General features: G+C 47.1%; 1 protein-coding gene across 3 annotated transcripts in view; it reads right to left on the bottom strand.

The window, feature by feature from the left end:
• Positions 1–482: 482 nt before the first annotated feature.
• The window catches only part of LOC129815835 (phosphatase and actin regulator 3-like), a 113,534-nt gene continuing 102,143 nt past the window's right edge, over positions 483–11,873 (bottom strand). For 2 of the 3 annotated variants that reach the window (XM_055869989.1, XM_055869990.1), the window contains exons 9-12: positions 4,066–4,121; positions 2,505–2,707; positions 1,603–1,679; positions 483–572 (exon numbers count right to left, since the gene is read on the bottom strand). In XM_055869989.1, coding sequence (XP_055725964.1) covers positions 557–572; positions 1,603–1,679; positions 2,505–2,707; positions 4,066–4,121 — 352 coding nt within the window. In that variant the 3' untranslated portion in view covers positions 483–556. Of the gene's footprint in view, positions 573–1,591; positions 1,680–2,504; positions 2,708–4,065; positions 4,122–11,873 lie in introns of all 3 variants that reach the window. The other variant, XM_055869991.1, reaches the window with a different exon arrangement.

Genomic DNA, 11,873 nt, shown 5'->3' with positions numbered 1-11,873 from the left:
GAATCTACAGTAAGCATTTAGTTGGATGATTTATACCATCCAGATCCCGTAAAAGTTGAAAATAACACCAACACAAAATTCTTAGCAACGTTTGTTGCGTAGCAATAAAGTTTTCTGATTCTGATTCGTTCTGACTGCTGGCTTGGAGTGAATTGAGAGAAAATACTTGTGAACTAATAAATGCTGCTGTCTTCTTCATTTGTCTTTTTTCTCATTGGATGACATCCAGGAGTCTTTTTCTCATTGGATGACATCTAGGAGTCTTTTTCTCATTGGATGACATCCAGGAAACAGTACACATTGACGTGTTAATAGTTCCTTGAAGAGTTTATCAGTCTGATGTTTCCTGTGATCTTTCCTGGGCTCCAGCTCTGGAGACATAGCCTCCATTGTGACACACAGAGAGACAGACAGCTCCTCCATGTTGGTAGAGAGACAGACAGAAATCTGTAGGTCGAACATCCGGGAACAGGAGACTGGGCCTGGGAACAGGAGACTGTCACATGGTCTACACTGACCACACAGCTGCTTCTTCACAGAAGAAACTACCTCTACACTACGGTCGATGGAACCTAGAGACAGGAGAGAGAGACAGAGAGAGAGGGAGGGAGAGAGGGAGGAAGAGAAAGAACGAAAGAAAGGAGGAAGAGATGGGATAGAGCGAGAGAGAGAGAGAGAGAGAGAGAGAGAGAGAGCGAAGGGGGAAGAGAGAGAGAGGGGAAGAGAGAGAGAGAGAGACAGAGAGAGAGAGCGAAGGGGGAAGAGAGACAGAGAGAGAGAGCGAAGGGGGAAGAGAGAGAGGAGAGAGAGAGAGAGAGAGAGAGAGAGAGAGAGAGAGAGAGAGAGAGAGAGAGAGAGAGAGAGAGAGAGAGAGAGAGAGAGAGAGAGAGAGAGATAGGGGGGAAGAGAGAGAGAGACAGAGAGAGAGAGAGACAGAGAGAGATAGGGGGGAAGAGAGAGAGAGACAGAAAGAGAGGGAAAGAGAGAGAGAGAGAGCAAAGGGGGAAGAGAGAGAGAGAGAGAGAGGGGAAGAGAGAGAGAGAGAGCGAAGGGGGAAGAGAGAGAGAGAGAGGAAGAGAGAGAGACAGAGAGAGAGACAGAGAGAGAGAGATATAGGGGGGAAGAGAGAGAGACAGAGAGACAGAGAGAGATATAGGGGGAAGAGAGAGAGAGGACACTGTCAGTGTTAGAGCATGATCACTTCCCAGAACTTGATCAATCAGAGATCTATTAATAATCTATATTAATAACTGAATGGACAGACGGTTCGAGTGCTCTGTCTGCACCATCTATTCATATAGAATATATTGAATAGCTCTGTCCTCTGAGTGCTAGACAGGAACTGTGCTGAATGGTTAGGTAACGTACAGTCCCTTTGTGGAGCTGGCAGAGTTGTATAACTGTGTCAGACAGGAGGGGGGTCTGGAGTCAGCAGAGGAGAGGAGAGGAGAGCAAAGCTCTGGCTAAATGTGTCCTCGTCTCCCCGGTTCTGTGTGATTCAGCAAAAACGTACTACTAAATCTGACTTTCATTCTAGCAGTCCGTACAGTGCATGTACCCACTGGCTAAGTGACATTAGTTTGTCCATTACCTGAGACTCACCTTGTCAGGTGCTTGCTGGAATTGTGAACCTCCATCTCGTTGCTCTTAAACTCATTCAGCTCCTTCCTTATTGCTGCCTGGAGGACACAACACCAATGTCAATAACAACAACAGCACAGTCAACAACAATAACAACAACAACACAGTCAACAACAATAACAACAACAACAGCACAGTCAATAACAATAACAACAACAGCACAATCAACAACAATAACAACAACAACAGCAGCACAGTCAATAACAACAATAACAGCACAACAACAATAACAACAACAGCATAGTCAACAACAATAACAACAACAGCACAATCAACAACAATAACAACAACAGCCGAATCAACAGCAATAACAACAGCACAGTCAACAACAATAACAACAACAACAACAACAGCACAGTCAACAACAACAATAACAGCACAATAAACAACAATAACAACAACAAAAGCACAGTCAACAATAATAACAACAACATCACAGCCAACAACAATAACAACAACAAAAGCACAGTCCACAACAATAACAACAACAGCAAGGTCAACAACAATAAACACAACAACAGCACAGTCAACAACAATAACAACAACAACAGCAAGGTCAACAACAATAAACACAACAACAGCAAAGTCAACAAAAACAACAGCAAGGTCAACAAAAACAACAACAGCAAGTTCAACAACAACAACATCACAGTCCACAACAAAAACAACAACAGCAGAGTCAACAACAACAACAGTACAGTCAACAACATTAACAACACAGTGTGTGTGTGTGTGTGTGTGTGTGTGTGTGTGTGTGTGTGTGTGTGTGTGTGTGTGTGTGTGTGTGTGTGTGTGTGTGTGTGTGTGTGTGTGTGTGTGTGTGTGTGTGTGTGTGTGTGTGTGTCTGTCCGAGTTGAGCTGACCTTGTCTGAAGCAGACAGCCTGGTCCAGGGTTTGTCTGCTCTGCGGTCGTAGTCCTGAGCCTTGGCCACCTCTACATAGTCACTGAAACGAATCAGTATCTTCCTGTCTCTTAACTCATCTACTGTAGGACGCTGGTTCAACTTCCTGTTGAGTCTCTGTTTGATCTCTCTCCTCTCCTCCTGCTCTGACTGGTCGTTCCTCTCTGGAGGGAAAACACAACACATTAGAAACAAGATTGACCTGTGAGTCCTGATGTGACCGTAGACAAATTAAAATGTGTGCGTGTGTGTGTGTGTGTGTGTGTGTGTGTGGGGGGGGGGGGGGTTATGTGAGCTGTGAATGCAGATTGAAGCATTATAGGATTGAGTCTATCTTAATTAGACATTAAGGTTAGGGTTAGAGTTTTCTGTACATTTTTATTGTTTATTTCACTTTTGTTTATTATCTACTTCTTTGCTCTGCCAATGTTAGCATATTTTTCCCATCCCAATAAAGCCCTTCAATTGAATTGAGAGAGACAGAGAGAGATAGAGAGATAGAGAAGGAGATAGAGAAGGAGATAGAGAAGAGAGAGAGAGAGAGAGAGAGAGAGAGAGAGAGAGAGAGAGAGAAAAGAGAGAGAGAGAGAGAGACAGAGAGAGAGAGAGAGAGAGAGAGAGAGAGAGAGAGAGAGAGAGAGAGAGAGAGAGAGAGAGAGAGAGAGAGAGAGAGAGAGAGAGAGACCCTTACCTTTAACCATTCTGAGCATAACCTTAAGATTTTCGGGAATTCATGTATAAACACAAAAACATGGATGAACGTTTAATTCTGTCGTGAAATTGTGAGAGCTTGTTGTCCATACAACAGAACAGCTTCCCTTCACAATCTCACAGGCCTGTCTTTATCTGTCTGTATGTGCGTGCGTGCGTGCGTGCGTGCGTGCGTGCGTGTGTCTGTGTCTCTGTATGGACTGAACAGCAGACAGAGGGGCTGTCATTTTGGATAAAAGTGTCTGCTAAATGACATATATTATCATTTTATTCTTATTAATAATATATACTATATTATATAACATAGTAGATTAGTATTTTTCGTTTGGGAGTTTTAGGGTCAAAAGCCCTCCGGGATTAGTCGCTGCAGGGAAATTGATATTGAGATATTAAGTGGAACAAAAAAGCACTTTATTTTTTTGGTGCAAAAAAGATCGAATGATATCATGTGTTTGAATGTCCCTTACTCTCCGTAAACCAGTAGTGAAGAGAGCACAAAATACACATTCCATATTGACCTAGGCAATGGGATATCTTTCTGCATAATGTGCAAAAACTATTTTGTAATCATTGATATTTATCAATAGTTCGACAATAGTGATATTTATTTGTAAATAAATAAATACATTTAAGTCGGAAATTTAGATGCATTTTAATAACAAAGCTGCAGTATAAACTACAATTTTGCAGTTCAATGTAACATGTCTTCATCACCATGGCAATAAATGTAAGAATAATAATTTAATAATGTCGAGGAGCTGTTGGTACAATCAGTTATGAACTATTTAGTACATATGCTAATTATACTCACGTTTGAGGATGTTCCGACTTTCCAGCTCCTCTACAGCGGGTCTCTGGCTCAGCCGCCTGCGGAAAAACACCAGAATAATGTTCTGAACCATGTTGTCTGATTTCCCGCTTCTCGGTGCTCCGGTAATAGTCTCTGACAGACAGGCTGTTTCTACTAGCAGCAGTCAGGATGTTTGAGTCGGAGAGTAGAGCCGCTCCACGATCTACATTTCCTAGTGTCCCATCTGGAGTTCACTAGCAACCCTCTTCTTCTGTGACTGAACCGAGAGCGCCTCCACATCGGGGTAGAAGACCAGGTGCGTGGTTTATCACGCTACAAAACACAAATCCTCTTATGCAGAATATATATCCAGAATATAAAGCGTCATTTTTCTTTACAAAATATTTCCCAAGATCCGCTGTGCAGGATTAAAATAATGTGGATTGTGTCAGCGAGATGGGGAAGTAAAAAGGATGAATCTGTAGCCTGTAAGATCTGCACGGCACGACTGAGCTCCCTAAGTGTCTATGGCAGTATGATGAGTGCTCCGCTCTACTCCGCTATCGGTAATGCATTCTGCCTGGCTACTGACGCGACGCGACGCTGCTGTCCACTGTGGTGTGGTGCTGGAAAAGCGCTCTCCTTTTACTACAGCGCAGCAGCATCACCGCAAGGAGGAGGGGGAGGGTTGTTGCTACGTAGATAGGAAATTCCCACTCACGCACCCAAACCGTGCAAGCCTTGAAAACTGCTGCAGTCAGGGCTTCGACAGGCAGGCAGGCAGGCAGACTGCTCTCCCTTTACCTCCTCTCCACTCCCACCCCCTCCCCTCCTGATCCAAGAAAGAGACTGGGGATTGATTCCAGAAAGGAGTTTCCTTCTACTAACATTATCTCACAGATTATATTTCGACACAACGATGTAGATGACATTCCTAAACTCCTTTAAAACAGTACAACAGGCGGACAGCCTCATTATTTACTTGCTATTTGCGGATTGTTTTACACACTGCAGAATTAACCACTACACAAATATGCATTTATAGCCTATATCCGGCTCTAATTAGACAGGCTGTGTGGCACTGTTAAAACCATGATGTTATAACTGTACCGAGTCAATGTGGAGGCTATATACAGGGTGTTACGGTACAGAGTCAATGTGGAGGCTATATACAGGGGGTACCGGTACAGAGTCAATGTGGAGGCTATATACAGGGGGTACCGGTACAGAGTCAATGTGGAGGCTATATACAGGGTGTTACGGTACAGAGTCAATGTGGAGACTATATACAGGGTGTTACGGTACAGAGTCAATGTGGAGACTATATACAGGGTGTTACGGTACAGAGTCAACGTGGAGGCTATATACAGGAGGTACCGGTACAGAGTCAATGTGGAGGCTATATACAGGGGGTACCGGTACAGAGTCAATGTGGAGGCTATATACAGGGTGTTACGGTACAGAGTCAATGTGGAGGCTATATACAGGGGGTACCGGTACAGAGTCAATGTGGAGGCTATATACAGGAGGTACCGGTACAGAGTCAATGTGGAGACTATATACAGGGGGTACCGGTACAGAGTCAATGTGGAGACTATATACAGGGGGTACTGGTACAGAGTCAATGTGGAGGCTATATACAGGGTGTTACGGTACAGAGTCAATGTGGAGGCTATATACAGGGTGTTACGGTACAGAGTCAATGTGGAGGCTATATACAGGGGGTACTGGTTCAGAGTCAATGTGAAGGTTATATACAGGGGGTACCGGTACAGAGTCAATGTGGAGGCTATATACAGGGGGTACCGGTACAGAGTCAATGTGGAGGCTATATACAGGGGGTGCCGGTACAGAGTCAATGTGGAGGCTATATACAGGGTGTACCGGTACAGAGTCAATGTGGAGGCTATATGCAGGGAGTACCGGTACAGAGTCAATGTGGAGGCTATATACAGGGGGTACCGGTACAGAGTCAATGTGGAGGCTATATACAGGGGGTACCGGTACAGAGTCAACGTGGAGGCTATATACAGGGTGTTACGGTACAGAGTCAACGTGGAGGCTATATACAGGGTGTTACGGTACAGAGTCAACGTGGAGGCTATATACAGGGTGTTGCGGTACAGAGTCAATGTGGAGGCTATATACAGGGTGTTACGGTACAGAGTCAATGTGGAGGCTATATACAGGGTGTTACAGTACAGAGTCAACGTGGAGGCTATATACAGGGTGTTACGGTACAGAGTCAATGTGGAGGCTATATACAGGGTGTTACCGTACAGAGTCAACGTGGAGGCTATATACAGGGGGTACCGGTACAGAGTCAATGTGGAGGCTATATACAGGGTGTTACGGTACAGAGTCAACGTGGAGGCTATATACAGGGTGTTACGGTACAGAGTCAATGTGGAGGTTATATACAGGGTGTTACCGTACAGAGTCAACGTGGAGGCTATATACAGGGGGTACCGGTACAGAGTCAATGTGGAGGCTATATACAGGGTGTTACGGTACAGAGTCAACGTGGAGGCTATATACAGGGTGTTACGGTACAGAGTCAATGTGGAGGCTATATACAGGGTGTTACCGTACAGAGTCAACGTGGAGGCTATATACAGGGGGTACCGGTACAGAGTCAATGTGGAGGCTATATACAGGGGGTGCTGGTACAGAGTCAATGTGGAGGCTATATACAGGGTGTTACGGTACAGAGTCAATGTGGAGGCTATATACAGGGGGTACCGGTACAGAGTCAATGTGGATGCTATATACAGGGGGTATCGGTACAGAGTCAATGTGGAGGCTATATACAGGGGGTACCGGTACAGAGTCAATGTGGAGGCTATATACAGGGGGTACCGGTACAGAGTCAATGTGGAGGCTATATACAGGGTGTTACGGTACAGAGTCAATGTGGAGGCTATATACAGGGTGTTACGGTACAGAGTCAATGTGGAGGGTATATACAGGGGGTACTGGTACAGAGTCAATGTGGAGGCTATATACAGGGTGTTACGGTACAGAGTCAATGTGGAGGCTATATACAGGGTGTTACGGTACAGAGTCAATGTGGAGACTATATACAGGGTGTTACGGTACAGAGTCAATGTGGAGGCTATATACAGGGGGTACCGGTACAGAGTCAATGTGGAGGCTATACACAGGGGGTACCGGTACAGAGTCAATGTGGAGGCTATATACACGGGGTACCGGTACAGAGTCAATGTGGAGACTATATACAGGGGGTACCGGTACAGAGTCAATGTGGAGGCTATATACACGGGGTACCGGTACAGAGTCAATGTGGAGACTATATACAGGGGGTACCGGTACAGAGTCAATGTGGAGGCTATATACAGGGTATTACGGTACAGAGTCAATGTGGAGACTATATACAGGGGGTACCGGTACAGAGTCAATGTGGAGGCTATATACAAGGGGGTACGGTACAGAGTCAATGTGGAGGTTATATACAGGGGGTACCGGTGCAGAGTCAATGTGGAGGCTATACACAGGGGGTACCAGTACAGAGTCAATGTGGAGACTATATACAGGGGGTACGGTACAGAGTCAATGTGGAGGCTATATACAGGGGGGTACGGTACAGAGTCAATGTGGAGGGTATATACAGGGGGTACCGGTACAGAGTCAATGTGGAGGCTATATACAGGGTGTTACGGTACAGAGTCAGTGTGGAGGCTATATACAGGGTATTACGGTACAGAGTCAATGTGGAGGCTATATACAGGGGGTACCGGTACAGAGTCAATGTGGAGGCTATATACAGGGGGTACCGGTACAGAGTCAATGTGGATGCTATATACAGGGGGTATCGGTACAGAGTCAATGTGGAGGCTATATACAGGGGGTACCGGTACAGAGTCAATGTGGAGGCTATATACAGGGGGTACCGGTACAGAGTCAATGTGGAGGCTATATACAGGGTGTTACGGTACAGAGTCAATGTGGAGGCTATATACAGGGTGTTACGGTACAGAGTCAATGTGGAGGCTATATACAGGGTGTTACGGTACAGAGTCAACGTGGAGGCTATATACAGGGTGTTACGGTACAGAGTCAATGTGGAGGCTATATACAGGGTGTTACGGTACAGAGTCAATGTGGAGGCTATATACAGGGGGTACCGGTACAGAGTCAATGTGGAGGCTATATACAGGGTGTTACGGTACAGAGTCAATGTGGAGGCTATATACAGGGGGTACCGGTACAGAGTCAATGTGGAGGCTATATACAGGGGGTACCGGTACAGAGTCAATGTGGAGGCTATATACAGGGGGTACCGGTACAGAGTCAATGTGGAGGCTATATACAGGGGTACCAGTACAGAGTCAACGTGGAGGCTATATACAGGGTGTTACGGTACAGAGTCAATGTGGAGGCTATATACAGGGGGTACCGGTACAGAGTCAATGTGGAGGCTATATACAGGGTATTACGGTACAGAGTCAATGTGGAGACTATATACAGGGTGTTACGGTACAGAGTCAATGTGGAGGCTATATACAGGGGGTACCGGTACAGAGTCAATGTGGAGGCTATATACAGGGGGTACCGGTACAGAGTGAATGTGGAGGCTATACACAGGGTATTACGGTACAGAGTCAATGTGGAGGCTATATACAGGGGGTACCGGTACAGAGTCAACGTGGAGGCTATATCCAACACACCACTGATAAGGCCCGCATGGGGGGTGGTGGGTTGCTGGATGAAGTTTTAGTCATCTACAGGTCACCAGGGAGGATTAAACACATACACATACTCTCAGAAGAATGTAGTCTCTTCCACCAGGCTGTATTACAGACCTACTACCCAGGCTGTACTACAGACCTACTACCCAGGCTGTATGACAGACCTACTACCCAGGCTGTACTACAGACCTACTACCCAGGCTGTATGGCAGACCTACTACCCAGGCTGTACTACAGACCTACTACCCTGGCTGTATTACAGACCTACTACCCTGGCTGTATTACAGACCTACTACCCTGGCTGTATTACAGACCTACTACCCTGGCTGTATGACAGACCTACTACCCTGGCTGTATTACAGACCTACTACCCTGGCTGTATGACAGACCTACTACCCAGGCTGTATGGCAGACCTACTACCCAGGCTGTATGGCAGACCTACTACCCAGGCTGTATGGCAGACCTACTACCCAGGCTGTACTACAGACCTACTACCCAGGCTGTATTACAGACCTACTACCCTGGCTGTATTACAGACCTACTACCCAGGCTGTATGACAGACCTACTACCCAGGCTGTATGACAGACCTACTACCCAGGCTGTATGGCAGACCTACTACCCTGGCTGTATGACAGACCTACTACCCTGGCTGTATGACAGACCTACTACCCAGGCTGTATGGCAGACCTACTACCCAGGCTGTATGGCAGACCTACTACCCAGGCTGTATGGCAGACCTACTACCCAGGCTGTACTACAGACCTACTACCCAGGCTGTATTACAGACCTACTACCCTGGCTGTATTACAGACCTACTACCCAGGCTGTATGGCAGACCTACTACCCAGGCTGTATGGCAGACCTACTACCCAGGCTGTACTACAGACCTACTACCCTGGCTGTATGACAGACCTACTACCCTGGCTGTATGACAGACCTACTACCCAGGCTGTATGGCAGACCTACTACCCAGGCTGTACTACAGACCTACTACCCAGGCTGTATGACAGACCTACTACCCAGGCTGTATGACAGACCTACTACCCAGGCTGTATGACAGACCTACTACCCAGGCTGTATAACAGACCTACTACCCAGGATGTATGGCAGCCTACTACCCAGGATGTATGGCAGACCTACTACCCAGGATGTATGGCAGACCTACTACCCTGGCTGTATTACAGACCTACTACCCTGGCTGTACTACAGACCTACTACCCTGGCTGTATTACAGACCTACTACCCAGGCTGTATGGCAGACCTACTACCCAGGCTGTATGACAGACCTACTACCCTGGCTGTATTACAGACCTACTACCCTGGCTGTATTACAGACCTACTACCCAGGCTGTATGACAGACCTACTACCCAGGCTGTATGACAGACCTACTACCCTGGCTGTATTACAGACCTACTACCCAGGCTGTATGGCAGACCTACTACCCAGGCTGTATTACAGACCTACTACCCAGGCTGTATTACAGACCTACTACCCTGGCTGTATTACAGACCTACTACCCTGGTTGTATTACAGACCTACTACCCAGGCTGTATGACAGACCTACTACCCTGGCTGTATTACAGACCTACTACCCTGGCTGTATTACAGACCTACTACCCAGGCTGTATGACAGACCTACTACCCAGGCTGTATGACAGACCTACTACCCTGGCTGTACTACAGACCTACTACCCAGGCTGTACTACAGACCTACTACCCAGGCTGTATTACAGACCTACTACCCAGGCTGTATTACAGACCTACTACCCAGGCTGTACTACAGACCTACTACCCAGGCTGTATTACAGACCTACTACCCAGGCTGTACTACAGACCTACTACCCAGGCTGTACTACAGACCTACTACCCTGGCTGTACTACAGACCTACTACCCAGGCTGTACTACAGACCTACTACCCTGGCTGTATTACAGACCTACTACCCTGGCTGTATTACAGACCTACTACCCTGGCTGTATGACAGACCTACTACCCAGGCTGTACTACAGACCTACTACCCTGGCTGTATTACAGACCTACTACCCAGGCTGTATGGCAGACCTACTACCCAGGCTGTATGGCAGACCTACTACCCAGGCTGTACTACAGACCTACTACCCTGGCTGTATGACAGACCTACTACCCTGGCTGTATGACAGACCTACTACCCAGGCTGTATGGCAGACCTACTACCCAGGCTGTATGGCAGACCTACTACCCAGGCTGTATGGCAGACCTACTACCCAGGCTGTACTACAGACCTACTACCCAGGCTGTATTACAGACCTACTACCCTGGCTGTATTACAGACCTACTACCCAGGCTGTATGGCAGACCTACTACCCAGGCTGTATGGCAGACCTACTACCCAGGCTGTACTACAGACCTACTACCCTGGCTGTATGACAGACCTACTACCCTGGCTGTATGACAGACCTACTACCCAGGCTGTATGGCAGACCTACTACCCAGGCTGTACTACAGACCTACTACCCAGGCTGTATGACAGACCTACTACCCAGGCTGTATGACAGACCTACTACCCAGGCTGTATGACAGACCTACTACCCAGGCTGTATAACAGACCTACTACCCAGGATGTATGGCAGCCTACTACCCAGGATGTATGGCAGACCTACTACCCAGGATGTATGGCAGACCTACTACCCTGGCTGTATTACAGACCTACTACCCTGGCTGTACTACAGACCTACTACCCTGGCTGTATTACAGACCTACTACCCAGGCTGTATGGCAGACCTACTACCCAGGCTGTATGACAGACCTACTACCCTGGCTGTATTACAGACCTACTACCCTGGCTGTATTACAGACCTACTACCCAGGCTGTATGACAGACCTACTACCCAGGCTGTATGACAGACCTACTACCCTGGCTGTATTACAGACCTACTACCCAGGCTGTATGGCAGACCTACTACCCAGGCTGTATTACAGACCTACTACCCAGGCTGTATTACAGACCTACTACCCTGGCTGTATTACAGACCTACTACCCTGGTTGTATTACAGACCTACTACCCAGGCTGTATGACAGACCTACTACCCTGGCTGTATTACAGACTACTACCCTGGCTGTATGGCAGACCTACTACCC

The sequence above is a fragment of the Salvelinus fontinalis genome, chromosome 18 (assembly GCF_029448725.1).
Source record: "Salvelinus fontinalis isolate EN_2023a chromosome 18, ASM2944872v1, whole genome shotgun sequence".
NCBI lineage: Eukaryota > Metazoa > Chordata > Actinopteri > Salmoniformes > Salmonidae > Salvelinus > Salvelinus fontinalis.
This window is presented reverse-complemented; position numbering and strand designations above follow the sequence as displayed.